This window comes from Tachysurus vachellii, chromosome 15 (genome assembly GCF_030014155.1).
Source record: "Tachysurus vachellii isolate PV-2020 chromosome 15, HZAU_Pvac_v1, whole genome shotgun sequence".
NCBI lineage: Eukaryota > Metazoa > Chordata > Actinopteri > Siluriformes > Bagridae > Tachysurus > Tachysurus vachellii.
The window spans coordinates 20,834,868-20,849,294 of record NC_083474.1 but is presented as its reverse complement, the minus strand read 5'-3'; the positions used below and the strand labels follow the sequence as shown (position 1 = coordinate 20,849,294).

The 14,427-nt window shown below is 41.2% G+C and overlaps 1 protein-coding gene across 2 annotated transcripts; it reads left to right on the top strand.

The window, feature by feature from the left end:
- The first annotated feature begins 2,362 nt into the window (after positions 1-2,362).
- On the top strand, positions 2,363-6,589 carry LOC132857633 (tripartite motif-containing protein 16-like). Of its 2 annotated transcripts, none has more exons than XM_060887582.1 (6): positions 2,363-3,017; positions 4,061-4,156; positions 4,310-4,543; positions 4,732-4,891; positions 5,569-5,622; positions 5,848-6,589. In XM_060887582.1, the coding sequence occupies exons 1-6, from the start codon at positions 2,418-2,420 to the stop codon at positions 6,369-6,371; spliced, it is 1,668 nt and encodes a 555-aa protein (XP_060743565.1). In that variant the 5' UTR covers positions 2,363-2,417; the 3' UTR covers positions 6,372-6,589. The 2 variants fall into 2 exon arrangements, with proteins under 2 accessions (XP_060743565.1, XP_060743564.1); XM_060887581.1 differs by having other exon boundaries at positions 5,563-5,622.
- The last annotated feature ends 7,838 nt before the right edge of the window (positions 6,590-14,427 follow it).

The window sequence follows — 14,427 nt, the reverse complement described above, 5'->3', positions numbered from 1 at the left end:
TTTGTTAATGTGTTTTTGGATTTGTTAATTTGTTTTGGGATTTGTTAATGTGTTTTCGGATTTGTTAATTTGTTTTGGGATTTGTTAATTTGTTTTCAGATTTGTTAATTTGTTTTGGGATTTGTTAATGTGTTTTCGGATTTGTTAATTTGTTTTGGTATTTGTTAATGTGTTTTCGGATTTGTTAATTTGTTTTGGGATTTGTTAGTGTTTTCGGATTTGTTAATTTGTTTTGGGATTTGTTAATTTGTTTTCAGATTTGTTAATTTGTTTTGGGATTTGTTAATTTGTTTTCAGATTTGTTAATTTGTTTTGGGATTTGTTAATGTGTTTTCGGATTTGTTAATTTGTTTTGGGATTTGTTAATGTGTTTTTGGATTTGTTAATTTGTTTTTGGGATTTGTTAATGCTGTTTTCGGATTTGTTCATTTGTTTTCGGATTTGTTAATGTGTTTTCGGATTTGTTAATTTGTTTTGGGATTTGTTAATGTGTTTTCGGATTTGTTAATTTGTTTTAGGATTTGTTAATTTGTTTTGGGATTTGTTAATGTGTTTTCGGATTTCTTAACTTGTTTTCGGATTTGATAATGTGTTTTCGGATTTGTTAATTGGTTTTCCACTTCCCGGCCACCGTACAAACCTTCCTGTAAATGTGATGGAATGGATAAAGAGAAAAAATGAAGGAAGTAAACAATTTCTTTCTTCCTTTCTTTCTCAATAGGAGCGGTGATGGCACAAGTTTGTTATTTTAATAACAAATTTAACAAATTAATTAAATTTAAATTTAACATATGTTAAATTTAAATTTAACAAATGTTAATTCAGTTAATAATTAGTTAATAAACCACCTACTAAATTATTATTACGTTTAACATTATTACTATTATAAACATTATAACTGTTAATAAAGGTTCAGCTCTTTCCCTCTTGTGTTGACAGATCCCTCAAGACAAAACAAGCAGCCATGTCTATGAAAAAAGGACAAAATAAGTGTAATGAGTGAGAATCAGAATCCATGTTTGGTGAAACAGAGTTTAATAAAGAGTTCAAGGCAAAACAATCCAAAAAACACGTCAATAAACCGGAAAAACAGTCAGTGGGGCAAGCAAAAACAAAATGGGAAAAAAAAGAGAAAATGGGAATAAACAGAAAACAGACCTACACAAAACACACTTAGCACACTTAGCTCAGTAACACACACAAACACTGATGATACTTTCACAGTATATTTCAAAGTCAGGATATTGTTTTGACACCATTTTTACCATTTTTAATGGCAGCAAATAATAATACCTGTTGTGCTCCAGGTCAAATTGACTTGAAGGCTTATGAATCAAAAATTCATAAACGAGCTACTTCGTTACTGTACTTAAGTAGAAATTTCACGTATCTGTACTTTACTTCCCTATTTAAATTTATGTCAACTTTCACTTTTACTCCACTACATTTCCTAGATAAAATGTAAACTTTTACTCCGATATATTTCCACTAAGCATCTTCGTTACTCGTTACTACAAAATAAAACCAGAAGAAATGTGTGCGATTGCAATAAGGGAGGTTTGGCGAATCTCTGCTCCTTGATTGCATTACGCTCTGCATGCTCTATTTCAGCGTAATGTTGCCAAAGGAGGAGGAAGCACAACTGAAACCGCCATGGAAGCACCTACTGGAGGACCTCCCGTTATCGTAGACGACCACCCCGACGATAGTGGTGAGCTCATTGAACAGGTTGAAGAAGATAACGTTATACACTCGTGGCTGTATTTGCAAGAAATGTTTCTGTACATTGGAATGAATGAATCTTTCTACCGGATGAAGTGTCTCTTATGCCTACCGAAAATCACTGAAATTTTACTTTTTACTTTTACTTCAAATACTTAAGTACATTAAATATCAGAAAATTACTTTTGATACTTAAGTACAGTAAATATCAGATACTTTAAGACTTTTACTTGAGTAATATTTTAAAAGGTAACTTTCACTTCTACCAAAGTCTTTTTCTAGTACGATACTTGTACTTTTACTCAAGTATTGCTTTCTAGTACTTTGTACAATACTGTAAAACACAACATGTGTGTGTGAAGCTTGTTCGCAGATCAGATTTTGCCCCCTGCTGGACAAAGGCATATCACAAGTGTGAAATATTTACAAATGAGTAGCTTTTTTTCTGGAATCCCAATGAAAGCAATGCCCAATTCCTGTGTGTGTGTGTGTGTGTGTGTGTGTGTGTGTGTGTGTGTGTGTGTGTGTGTGTGTGTGTGAGGTTAAAGTCTGAGCTCCTTTTCTATGTAAAGCCACACCTCCTCTCTCTGTTACACTATAACACACTGAACTAGGAAGTTCATTTCAGGGAAAACGAAACTTATAGAACTCTCTCTCTCTCTCTCTCTCTCTCTCTCTCTCCTTCATGCAGGAAAATGGCAGAGGCCAGTATTTCAGTAGATCATTTTTCTGTGGATCACTTCAGCTGTCCAGTGTGTCTGGATCTCCTGAATGATCCAGTGGCTATTCCCTGTGGTCACAGTTTCTGTAAGGTGTGTATTAATACTCACTGGGATCAGAAGGATGTGAAGGGTGTCTACAGCTGTCCTCAGTGTAGAGAGACTTTCACTACAAGGCCTGTTTTATACAAGAACAACATACTGGCTGAAGTGGTGGAGAAACTGAAGAAGACTGAACTCCAAGCTGCTTCTCCTGCTCACTGTTACGCTGGACCTGGAGATGTGGAGTGTGATTTTTGCACCGGGAGAAAACACAAAGCTGTCAATTACTGTCTGGTTTGTTTGGCCTCCTATTGTGAAGATCATCTTAAACCTCACTATCAGTCTCCTGCCTTTAAGAAGCACAAGTTAGTTGAAGCCTGTGCAGAGCTCCAAGAGAAGATCTGCTCTGAACATGACAAACTGATGGAGATCTACTGTCGTACTGACCAAAGCTTCATCTGTTACTTGTGTCTGATGGAAGAACACAAAGGTCATGATACAGTTTCAGCTAAAGCAGAAAGAACTAAAAAACAGGTGAGAACTGGATATTAATATTCTTTTTTAAGTTAATTTCTACAAATTATATTTCTAATCTAATGTCTATTGAGGTGATCTGATTGGTTATATGACTGTCATTCAGTGTAAGGTGGATTTTTAGTAAAAGTCAAAGTGTGTTTTGTAAAGATGTGTGAAACAGCTCAGACCAGTCAGTGTACTTTAAACAGCCAACGGCATGACAATGACGACGATGATGATGATGATGATGATGATGATGATGAAAAAGATATTTAACACGGTCATGTGCCACTTTTTTCTGATTTCAAAGTCTATTTTGTTTTACTTATAAAAATGTTGAAGCTTCATTAAGACACATTTATATTTACTTTATATTTATATATGCACACACACTACAAATTTAAAATCTAATTCAGTTTATTTGTATCTGTGTTTAAACTATTCCCATTGTCTCAAAGCAACTTTACAGAAGTACTATACAGAAACAGAAGAAAGACTAATAAGAAATAAATATATATAAGAAGAGGAAGAAAAATAAGAATAAAAATTAATAAATGAATGAATGAATAATAATAAATTAATACACATACAATTCAAGTGTAAAATTAATTTAAAAATATTAATTTAAAATGTAAAATACTATATATCTACATATAACATATGGTGTAATACCAGTGGAAGATGTTTAAGGTCATTCTCGAGTACAAACAACACCTTCAACTAAACGAGTGAGTGAAAGTGATTGTGGAAATGTAAAAAGAACCCTGAGCTGGAGATCTGGGAAGCTTCTTCTCAGAGTTTGGTCTAAATATATTTGTCCTGATCCAGGTTGAGGAGCCTCTGGTGGTAACCAGGAGAGTTCACCCTGGTGGGACTCCACATCATCACAGGGCACCATGTTAAGAGCAGTCTGATATAAAGAGATCAGCAGGAAAGGAGAGGGTGATGAGTGTGATGATGTGTGCTGGGGACAATGTAGTAGTTTCTTATTTAATTACAGCTACAATTCTTTGTATTTTAGTTTTATTTCTATTAATTAAACATATTGTATTTGGTCTCAGAATGAGTTAAAGGAGGATCAGATGAAATCCCAGCAGAGGATCCAGGAGAAGCAGAAGAAGGTGCAGGAGCTGAAACAGACTGTGGACATTATTAAGGTGAGGAGGAAACTGAGAGATTCACATAAACACACACATTATAGAGTCACTGTGAGATAAAGAGTTGATCTTTAAATGGATCTGTGTGTGTGCACATGTGTGTGTGTGTGTGTGTGTGTGTGTGTGTGTGTATACATGTGTGTGTTCTAACAGATACATTCACAGGCAGCAGTAGATGACCGTGCGAGGATCTTTACTGAGATAATCAGCTCCATGGAGAAAAAGCGCTCGGAGGTGACGGAGCTGATCAGAGCTCAGGAGAAAGCTGAAATGTGTCGAGCTGAACGACTCCTGAATCAACTGGAGCAGGAGATTGCTGATCTTAAGAGGAGAGTCACTGAGCTGGAGCAGCTTTCACACACACACGATGACATCCACTTCCTCCAGGTAACACTCACTGTCTGATCTACAGAGGGCGCTGTTCCTCACAAAGTTTCCTCCTAAAAGCTCATTACAGCAACAAGAAATGTTCCTGTCTGAGATCACAAGTGTGTCTTTGTTCTGATTCAGTCTGAGATTCATTCGTTCCTCTCGTCCACTTTTCTCCTTCTCTATAATGTGTTTCCTCTCTGTAGAGTTTCCCGTCTCTCTGTGTTTCTCCTGGATGTGACGACTCACTCAGCTTCACTGTCAATCAACATCTCTCATTTGATGGAGTGAGGAAATCTCTCTCAGATCTGAAAAAACGAGTTGAGCAAATCTGTGAGGAGGAATTCAACAAAATCAGACCAGAAGGTGAACAAACAAAAATTGTTTCTGTATCACAGTAAAAAGAGCCATAAAATTCATTCATTCATTCATTCATTTTATACCGCTTATCCGAACTACCTCGGGTCACGGGGAGCCTGTGCCTATCTCAGGCGTCATCGGGCATCAAGGCAGGATACACCGTGGACGGAGTGCCAACCCATCGCAGGGCACACACACACACACACACTCTCATTCACTCATGCAATCACACACTACTGACAATTTTCCAGAGATGCCAATCAACCTACTATGCATCTTTGGACCGGGGGAGGAAACCCCCGAGGCACGGGGAGAACATGCAAACTCCACACACACAAGGTGGAGGCGGGAATCAAACCCCAACCCTGGAGGTGTGAGGCGAACGTGCTAACCACTAAGCCATGCCCCCCCCCCCCCCCATAAAATTCATCTAACAGAAATAAGAAGTAAGCAGGAACAAGACTGCATCAGTCTTGTAAATGACATCAAGATCAATTTAGCAGATAAACAAAGTACAAATCTTACACTTTTGGAGAAAATCGTAGCTGATGAATAAATTGAGATGGTGATGTTGTTGACGTCTCATATAAACGTGAGGAAGCAAATTTTTCACATTCACACTTTAAACTGTTTCCACGTCATTTTTCTGTCTCCATTTTGTCTCTGTGTCTCCAAAGCTGCAGCAGTTCAGATGATTTTACCTTCAGAACCAAAGAGCAGAGAAGATTTTCTGCAGTGTAGGTTTTACACACACACACACACACACACACACACAAACACAGACACACACACACACACACACACACACACACACACTGTTAAAATGTCTGTATTGTTGATCTAAATCTGATCCATGTTTATAGAGCTGCATTAGGAGGATAGAAACACAGACAGGTGTATCACACACACTTATTATAAATCCTGTGATTAACATCTAACATGTGGACATTTTATTACTGTAGATTTCTGTTATCTGACTCTGGATCCAAACACAGCACATCATCATCTCATTCTGTCTGAGAACAGAGTGGTGACATTGAGTAAGACACAACAGCGATACTCGGATCATACAGAGAGATTTGTCTCCTGGCCTCAGGTGTTGTGTAAGGAGAGTGTGTGTGGACGCTGTTACTGGGAGGTGGAGTGGAGCGGTTATGTTGTGTACATATCAGTGACATATAAAGAGATTAACAGAAAAGGACGGGATTATGAGTGTGTGTTTGGATACAACAGTCAGTCCTGGAGTCTGCGGTGTTCTTCTTCCTCTGTCTCTTTCTGGCACAACAACATTAAGACTGAGCTCCGAGGTCCATCATCCTCCAGAATAGGAGTGTATGTGGATCACAGTGCAGGAACTCTGTCCTTCTACAGCGTCTCTGACACCATGAGGCTCCTCCACAGAGTCCACACCACATTCACTCAGCCTCTATATGCTGGATTCTGTATGAGTAATAAATCATCTGTGAGGTTTTGTGATCCAAAATAAAATATTAGTAAAAGTGTTTATAAAAACTATAAGTGAGGTGTGAGATTGAATTTGTCCCTGAGCTACACTGGACATTTTGTGTGCAGAAACTGGAACAGTAATGAATGCAGAATGTAGAAACAGACTATTTAACTGTATGCACTATTAGGATGGGTTTATTATAGTTGATATAAAAATGTTCAATGTCTCCTCAGAAATAATAAACTTTACTCAAACTGCTCGGTCTTTCTGTGCTGCTTGCTGGTGGAAACAACCTACAGGTACTGTGTGTAAAAGACCTTTATTATCTTATATCTTTAACAATTTTCTGCTTAACAGTCCACTTAACATACAGTGCACTCTGGAATTATTCAGACTCCTTCCGCAATCCTTTTTAATATGATGACAGACTTCAGAAGTGGAAGAATAAACTGTTAATAAACTGTATTTTCGCTCAGTTCAGTCTTCTGCCCAGTCGCAGTACAGAGCAGGAGTCACTTAGTTGTCTGGATTTGTCACATCCACGTTACAGCACAGTGAAATTCTTTTCTTTGCATGTTGGGGTCAAAGTGCAGGGTCAGCCATGATACAGCAACCCTGGAGTAATGAAGGTTAAGGGCTTTGTTCAAGGGCCCACCAGTGGCATCTTGAACCCCAGTTGTCCATTCAAAAACCCATAGCCTTAGCAAATTGAGCCAAGATACTCCTATATGTATATATTTATACATATATACATACTATTCTAAATAGATTTAATGTTTCTAATCTATAGACACAGATTATAAGAGAATTCATGGCCATGTCCTGGCCCACACTGTGAAGACAGGAAATATGAAAAGTATGTAGGATTAAAGAAAGATTTGGGATTGTAACTCTGCATTGCATCCTATTGTCCCAAGTGTTTTATTTCATATTTTTAATGTTATTTATTCCACAATGTTAAACATGACCACAATTCTATTACAATTGTGGCCGGGTGTAAAAAAAGAACACAACACACCGGAAGCAACAATGCTTTTCTCAAATTGGGGTTTAATCTGACTGCTGTTTGTAAGGAGAAAAAGAAAAAAAGAATACAGCGGTCGATGGGAGCAAATTTGAACAAAACCAAAAGCCTGATTTAAACAATTTTACAAAAAGAAGAATCTACAGTGAATTTGGTGATGCAAGGTTGAATCTCACTTAAATCAAACCAGAACACACCTCAGAAGGCCATATTCTAACAAAAAAAAAAAACAAGATTCAACTACTAATTGAGATACTTGTCAGGTTAAACAAAAACACATACTTAAAACGATACTAGCAAATACTATCAGCTAATACAAGCTAATACTAGCTAATAATACTTTTAAATACAAACAAATACTGAAAAATACGGACAAATACTAACAAATACGGTAGTGGCTAATCTGTTAAATTACCACGAGATTCACTCATCACAAGCACATTAAATCCAAATGTGTCCAACACAATCACCAACTCGCGGCAAGCACAATAAACGAAGTTCTCTCACAGTGACAAACATTTTATTTATTTACTTTATTGAAAGAGGAGAAAGTGCGTCTCTTAAAGGAGCCATGACCCTTTTTTAAAACACTACAATAATGTATATTTTAGCACCTGGCTACACAATAATCAAATTTGTGTGTGTTCTTCATCTGAAAAAATGCATCACCTACCGTTAGGTTTTGTACATTTTTACTGGAAAGCGTTAACCACAATAATTACTTTGTGATTTGTGCATGTACTTCAGTCTGTAAAATTTAATTTCTTTATTTGTTTTCTATCAAACTTTAGTTGACTTTATTTTATTTCAGAAAGTACAATGTAATATAATAATATCACACGGAGCAGATGTCATTGATGTAGATATCATACCTCAAAGTGATGACAGACCATTCCTCATACTGTACACACTACCTGTAGAACAGACTAACTGTGTCTCGCCACGTTATCGACTCGGTAGAACTACACCAGGTTATGTATGTAACCCGGTTCCCTGAGGAGGGAACGAGACGCTGCTTGAGGGCTGACGCTATGGGAATGCTTCTTTGAGGAAGTTGTGTCTGAAGCTCTGTGTGCACACGCGGCAATTTAATGGCTCGGAAAAAAGGACACGTGACGAAGTGATTACGTGCCAGCAAGTCTATATAAGGGCATCTACGTCACGCTGCTCCAGCTTCTATTTGTCTGAAGGAAGCGCAAGAGGACCCCCGGGGCATGGCCAGTGATGCAGCGTCTCATTCCCTTCTCAGGGAACCGGGTTACATACATAACCTGGTGTAATTCCCTTTTGAGGAAACTCAATGCTGCGTCACGGCTGACGCTATGGGAACGCCAATACACATGCTGCCAATCACTGCCCGATGACTGTGCCAGAGGCTGTGAGAGAGCACGAGCAGTCTGGGAACAGATCATCAACTAGGAGAAGGTTGACTCGGTCGTGGTGCACTCTGGCTAGGACTTGCGAAAGCAGAGCTACCAGAGGAAAGGCGTACAGACGGAGCCTCGGCCACGTACATACCAAGGCATCCAGGCCAAATGGGGACGGATGAGAGAGGGAGAACCACAGCGCGTAACCATTATAACCCTGAGGGGATGTCTGCGAGGATGGAAGTCCTGAGCCAGAGGTGGAATGGCCTCATGTGAAGCAAACCCATAGGGATAACGTTGGCTGCTGCCGACATGAGGCCGAGCACCCTCTGTGCCTCGGCGACAGAGAGGCCTTGGCCTAGCCGAATAGCTTTCACTGCTGACAAGATGGAAGCCATCCGAGTGGGAGACAGATGTGCCCGCATCGTGGTGAAGTCCCAAACTACTCCCAGAAAGGTGGTTCTCTGAGAAAGAGAAAGCACACACTTTCCTAGGTTCAGCCTGAGGCCTAAAGACCTCATGTGGGCAAGCACAGCATCTCGATGACTGGCCGCCATAGCCTTCGACTGGGCCAGAATGAGCCAGTTGTCCAGGTAATTCTGTACACGGATGCCCTGGAGATGCAACGGTGCCAGGGCAGCGTCCATGCACTTTGTAAACATGCATGGTGAAAAGGCTAGGCTAAAAGGGAGAACACAATACTGGTAGGCTTCGCCCCCGAAAGTGAACCTGAGGAACTTCCTGTGCACTGGCAGAATGCCTATGTGAAAATAGGCGTCTTTGAGGTCAATCGTCACAAATCGTCGTTGGACCTGATCTGGGACACAATAAGCTTGAGCGTGAGCATCTTGAACTTGTAAGTCTTCAGAGTACAGTTCAGAGCCCGCAGGTCCAAAAACGGACGCAGCCCCCCGTCCTTCTTGGGAACAATGATATATCGGCTGTAAAGCTGGAGTCCCGCTCTGGGAGGGGAACAGGCTCTATGACCCCTTTCCTCAGAAGCAAGAGAAGTTCCTCTTGGAGGAACACCGCCTGATGCCCGCCCACTATCGTGGACAACACACCTTGGAAGTGCATAGGACAGGAGGAAAACTGGATCCTGTACCCTTTTTTACAGTATCCAGGACCCACTGAGGCACCCCTGGCAGAAGTCCCCATGCTGCCTGGTTGTCCGACAGTGGTGTCAACCTCGTGCAGACCTCCCGGGTGCCCTGAAACAGCGGACTGGCAAGTGCTAACCCAGGGAGATCTGTGCAAGGAAGGAGAGTAGGCACAGACCCTACTGCCCCCCAAAACGGCAAAGGCGGTGGGGCAGGCAGTAGGGGGAGCGTTCCTGAATAGGACGCTCCTAGGAACCCCAGCCCTCGGGCATCAGGACTCCTTTGTGGCCCGTCTGGCTGAGATAACGGGCCTAAGGTCCCCTCTCACCTAATGGGTCTGGGCCCGGGTACGCTTACCGGCCGCCCTAGTCTTAGACGGGGGGGCACGGGCCGCCACACTAACCTTTTTCACTGCCCTGAGTGAGCTAGAAGGGGGTAGGGAGCGGCTGGATGATGGCCCAGGCTGCTCACCACGGCGAGGGAGAAACTCCCAGAATGCCGGTGACTGGCGACTGTGTGTCTGTGTGTGTGTGTGTGTGTGTGTGTGTACAATCTCAGGTGTAAATTGCACCTGCAGAAGACATCAGCCTAAAGCAGGAGGAGACTGTGTTCAGTGAAGGTGTGATATGAACAGGGTATGAAACTGAGGTGTGGATCATATTAGAGAAATTGTTGCTGTTTAAATAAAATAGAAATAAAATGATATGTAGGTTATTTAAATCTGTCTTTTCTACAGTATTTGCTGTTTATTTTAGACAGGTTCTGCAGCAAGGAATGATTCCACAAATCTAAAAACAAATTTAGTAAATAATAGATGTGGGAAAAAGGAAAAAGTTTTTCTTCTTTTACTGTGTAGTCAGGTGAAAAGTATCGGCCTTATTAAAGGAAATAAATGGATTAGTGTCCTTGTTGTTGAATGTGCAAGACATCAGAAAGAGTATATGGTCACAATTTTTATGATGAAATTTGAATTCTATTGATGACACACAAACATACAGGATACCACATGCAGTGAGCTGCTATTTACAAGTGTCTGTTTTATAAAAGATATAATCCTATAGAATAATGTCAAAAAGGGGGATTTAGAAATATAAAATACAGCAAAATAAAATAAAGTAGAATAGATTAAAAAATCTATTGTAAAATAAAATAAGCTAAAGTGATTGTTGTGAAAGTGTTGGAGTGAAAGTGGTGGCTGAGCTGATCTTTCCTGTCCTGATAGCTGACTGTAGTAATGTCAATATGACAAAGAATAAAAAAAGCAGCATGAGGAGGAAAGAAACCTAATAACTTCACTTCATTTGATTCACATTGTTGTTCTTAGAAATCAGATAATCCTGAGATTTACACAGATATATAGACTGTGATTAAAGCATGAAGATACCAGTGTGAATATATTTTAGCACAAACATTAGAGCGAGGCCTCTTGGGGCTGAGCCGCTCATATCTTAAAATACTAGTCAGGACGTGTTGAATAGAATAAAATGATTGTCATGTTGTGTTGTGGTTTTGAAGGTAAACATATGGTTACATATGTTAGTAGTGTAGTGTATAACACTGAAGGATGCTGTAGGATGAGTCCTGTGATGTCATAGATGATGCGGAACACAAAATCACCGTTTACATTTAAATTGTTGACATTCGAATTTAAACACAGTGAGCGAACGTCATCGAGTGAGCGACTATTTAGAGACACTTATACTATTCACGATTTACACAGCATACGTTATTATTTTCACGCAACACACACCACACGTTTTACACAACACACACCAAACTTTATACACAACACACACCACACTTTTAACACAGCAAACTTTCATTTGCACAAAATTGACTTTTCAGATGAGCACATCACACTATCAAGTTTGGAAAATGGTAAGTTTCCTGATTATGACTTTGTTGATTAGTAAATTTTAAATAAATATATACATTTAGAGGGGGCACGGTGGCTTAGTGGTTAGCACGTTCCCTCACACCTCCAGGGTCGGGGTTCGATTCCCGCCTCCACCTTGTGTGTGTGTGGAGTTTGCCTGTTCTCCCCGTGCCTCGGGGGTTTCCTCCGGGTACTCCAGTTTCCTCCCTCAGTCCAAAGACATGCATGGTAGGTTGATTGGCATCTCTGGAAAATTGTCCCTAGTGTGTGATTGCGTGAGTGAATGAGAGTGTGTGTGCCCTGCGATGGGTTGGCACTCCGTCCAGGGTGTATCCTGCCTTGATGCCCAATGACGCCTGGGATAGGCACAGGCTCCCCGTGACCCGAGGTAGTTCGGATAAGCGGTAGAAGATGAATGAATGAATGAATGAATAATATTAATCTTGAATTTTTGTATTATATTAATCTTTATAATAAACTTTTGTTTTATGTTTATGTTCTATAAAGCTGCTTTGAGACAATGTCAATTGTTAAAGTGCTATACAAATAAATTGAATTGAATAGAAAAATTTTAATTTGATCAACAGGATCCATTTTATTTAAGCATTCATACTGTCTAGTTTAATATTAAGTTTGTATAGTTTAATATTCACTTAAATTTATATTCATTTGATAATAAATAATAAGACAAGTAGCTCATTGTCTTAGCGAGCACTAAAGACTTAGACATGATGATTTAACACGCAAGATACAGTATAATAAGTAATAGATCCAGGTCTGTTTCTCATGAGAAATGTCATTATTTTCATCAGTAAGCCTCAGTATGAACCTGTTCATTTCTTTTTGTTTTTCTGAAACAATCAGTTTCTCTAAAAGACAACTCTGTTTCTTCTTTCAGTTCCAGCCTAAAGAAACAGTGGATGTGCCTGCCACTACACCTGACTCTGTACACGTCCCTATCAACATCGATCCCGTGTACGACCCCGTGTACGACCCTGTGTACGACCCCGTGTACTACCCCATGTATGACCTTGTGTACAAAATCGTGTATGACCCCATGTATGACCTCGTGTACAACCTCATGTACGACCCCGTGTACGACCCCGTGTACTGTACGACCCCATGTATGACCCCATGAACGACCCCATGTACTACCCCGTGTATGACCTCGTGTACGACCCCGTGTATGACCCCGTGAACGACCCCATGAATGACCCCGTGTACTACCCTGTGTAAGACCCCATGTACGACATTGTGTACGACCTTGTGTACGACCTTGTGTACGTCCCTGTGTACTACCCTGTGTACGACCCCGTGTACTACTCTGTGTACAAGCCTGTGGACTGCCAAGAGTACTACCACGACCTGCCACCTGACGTCTACCCCAATCCCCCAACGGTGGAGACTGTTGAAGAAGAACAACTGGAGTCTGTGTCTCCACCTGAGACTCTGTCGCCACCCCAACATGTGACTCTACCCAAAGCTGTATTTCTGCCTGAACCTGTGTCTCCACCCGCACCTGCATCTCCCACTGTACCTGGGTCTCCCCCAAAGCCTGTGTCTCCACCTGAGACCATGTCTCCACCTGAGACCATGTCTCAACCCAAGCCTGCGTCTCCTCCTGAGACTTTGTCTCAACATTAGTCAGTGTCTCCACCTAAAACCTTGTCTCAACTGGAGCCTGTGTCTCCACCTGTGACTTTCTCTCAACACGAGCCTACATCTCCTGATCCTGATCGCCTGAACCTCAACTGGCCTTGGATCTGCCTCCTGTCCAGACAGATAACGCTGCGTCCATGGACTCTTCGCCGACTCCTCCAAAACAGACATGGGGAGAAATTATGGACATACTGGATGCTAAGCCAGATGAGGCAGAGAAGCTTAAGGAGCAGGAGGTCAGCAAGGAGAAGGAGATCCTTAAACTGGTCGAGAAAAAAAGGTGGAAAGTTCTTAAGAAGAAGGACAAGATTGAAGAGGTCATAGAAAAGAAAGAAAAAGTTGAGGACTTGGCTAAAAAGAAAAAGATAGAGCAGAGGGAGGAGGCAGTGGATGTTTGGAAACAGAAGACTTCCTACAGCACACCAAACCCAAAGGTACAGCATTAAAGTCTGTCTGTACATCGCAGACCTGAGTGGACGTGCCTTTGTGTCCCTATATGGACACGGGGACGTGCCGCTAATATGATCTGATTGTCATGAAGCTAGAGGTGTCAGGACTCTGCCCGGACTCTGGCCACGTGCATTTATTTAAGTTTCTCGTCACGTGTCTGCCCCGCCTTCGTCTGCTCCTCCCTGTCGTCACACCTGATCCTTATTGTGTTATCATTGTCTTTTGTATTTAACTGGCATCGACTGTGGTCTTAGTTTTGTTTAGTCCTGTCTCGAGTCCGTTTTCCTGTTTTGTTTTGTTTAGTCCTGTCTCGAGTCCGTTTTCCTGTTTTGTGTATTTGTTAATAAATCCCTTTTGTTTTAGCTATCCTGCGTTTGGGTCTGCTTCTGTCCCGTGTCATTACAGAAGATGCCGCCACATTAGGACCCAGCGGGATAGTGCCAACCTGGACCAGCCGATTAGGTGTTCCTTTTTTCTTATTTGAATTTTCCCTCCTGGACTCGGCGAGTTTGGTGACATCGGTCCGCATTTTTTTGGTGAGGGACGCCGCCCCGCTTCCGGTTTCTCCGGGGGGGCGCCGCCTCACTTCCTGGTTGCGGGCCATGTCGCCAGCCCGAGT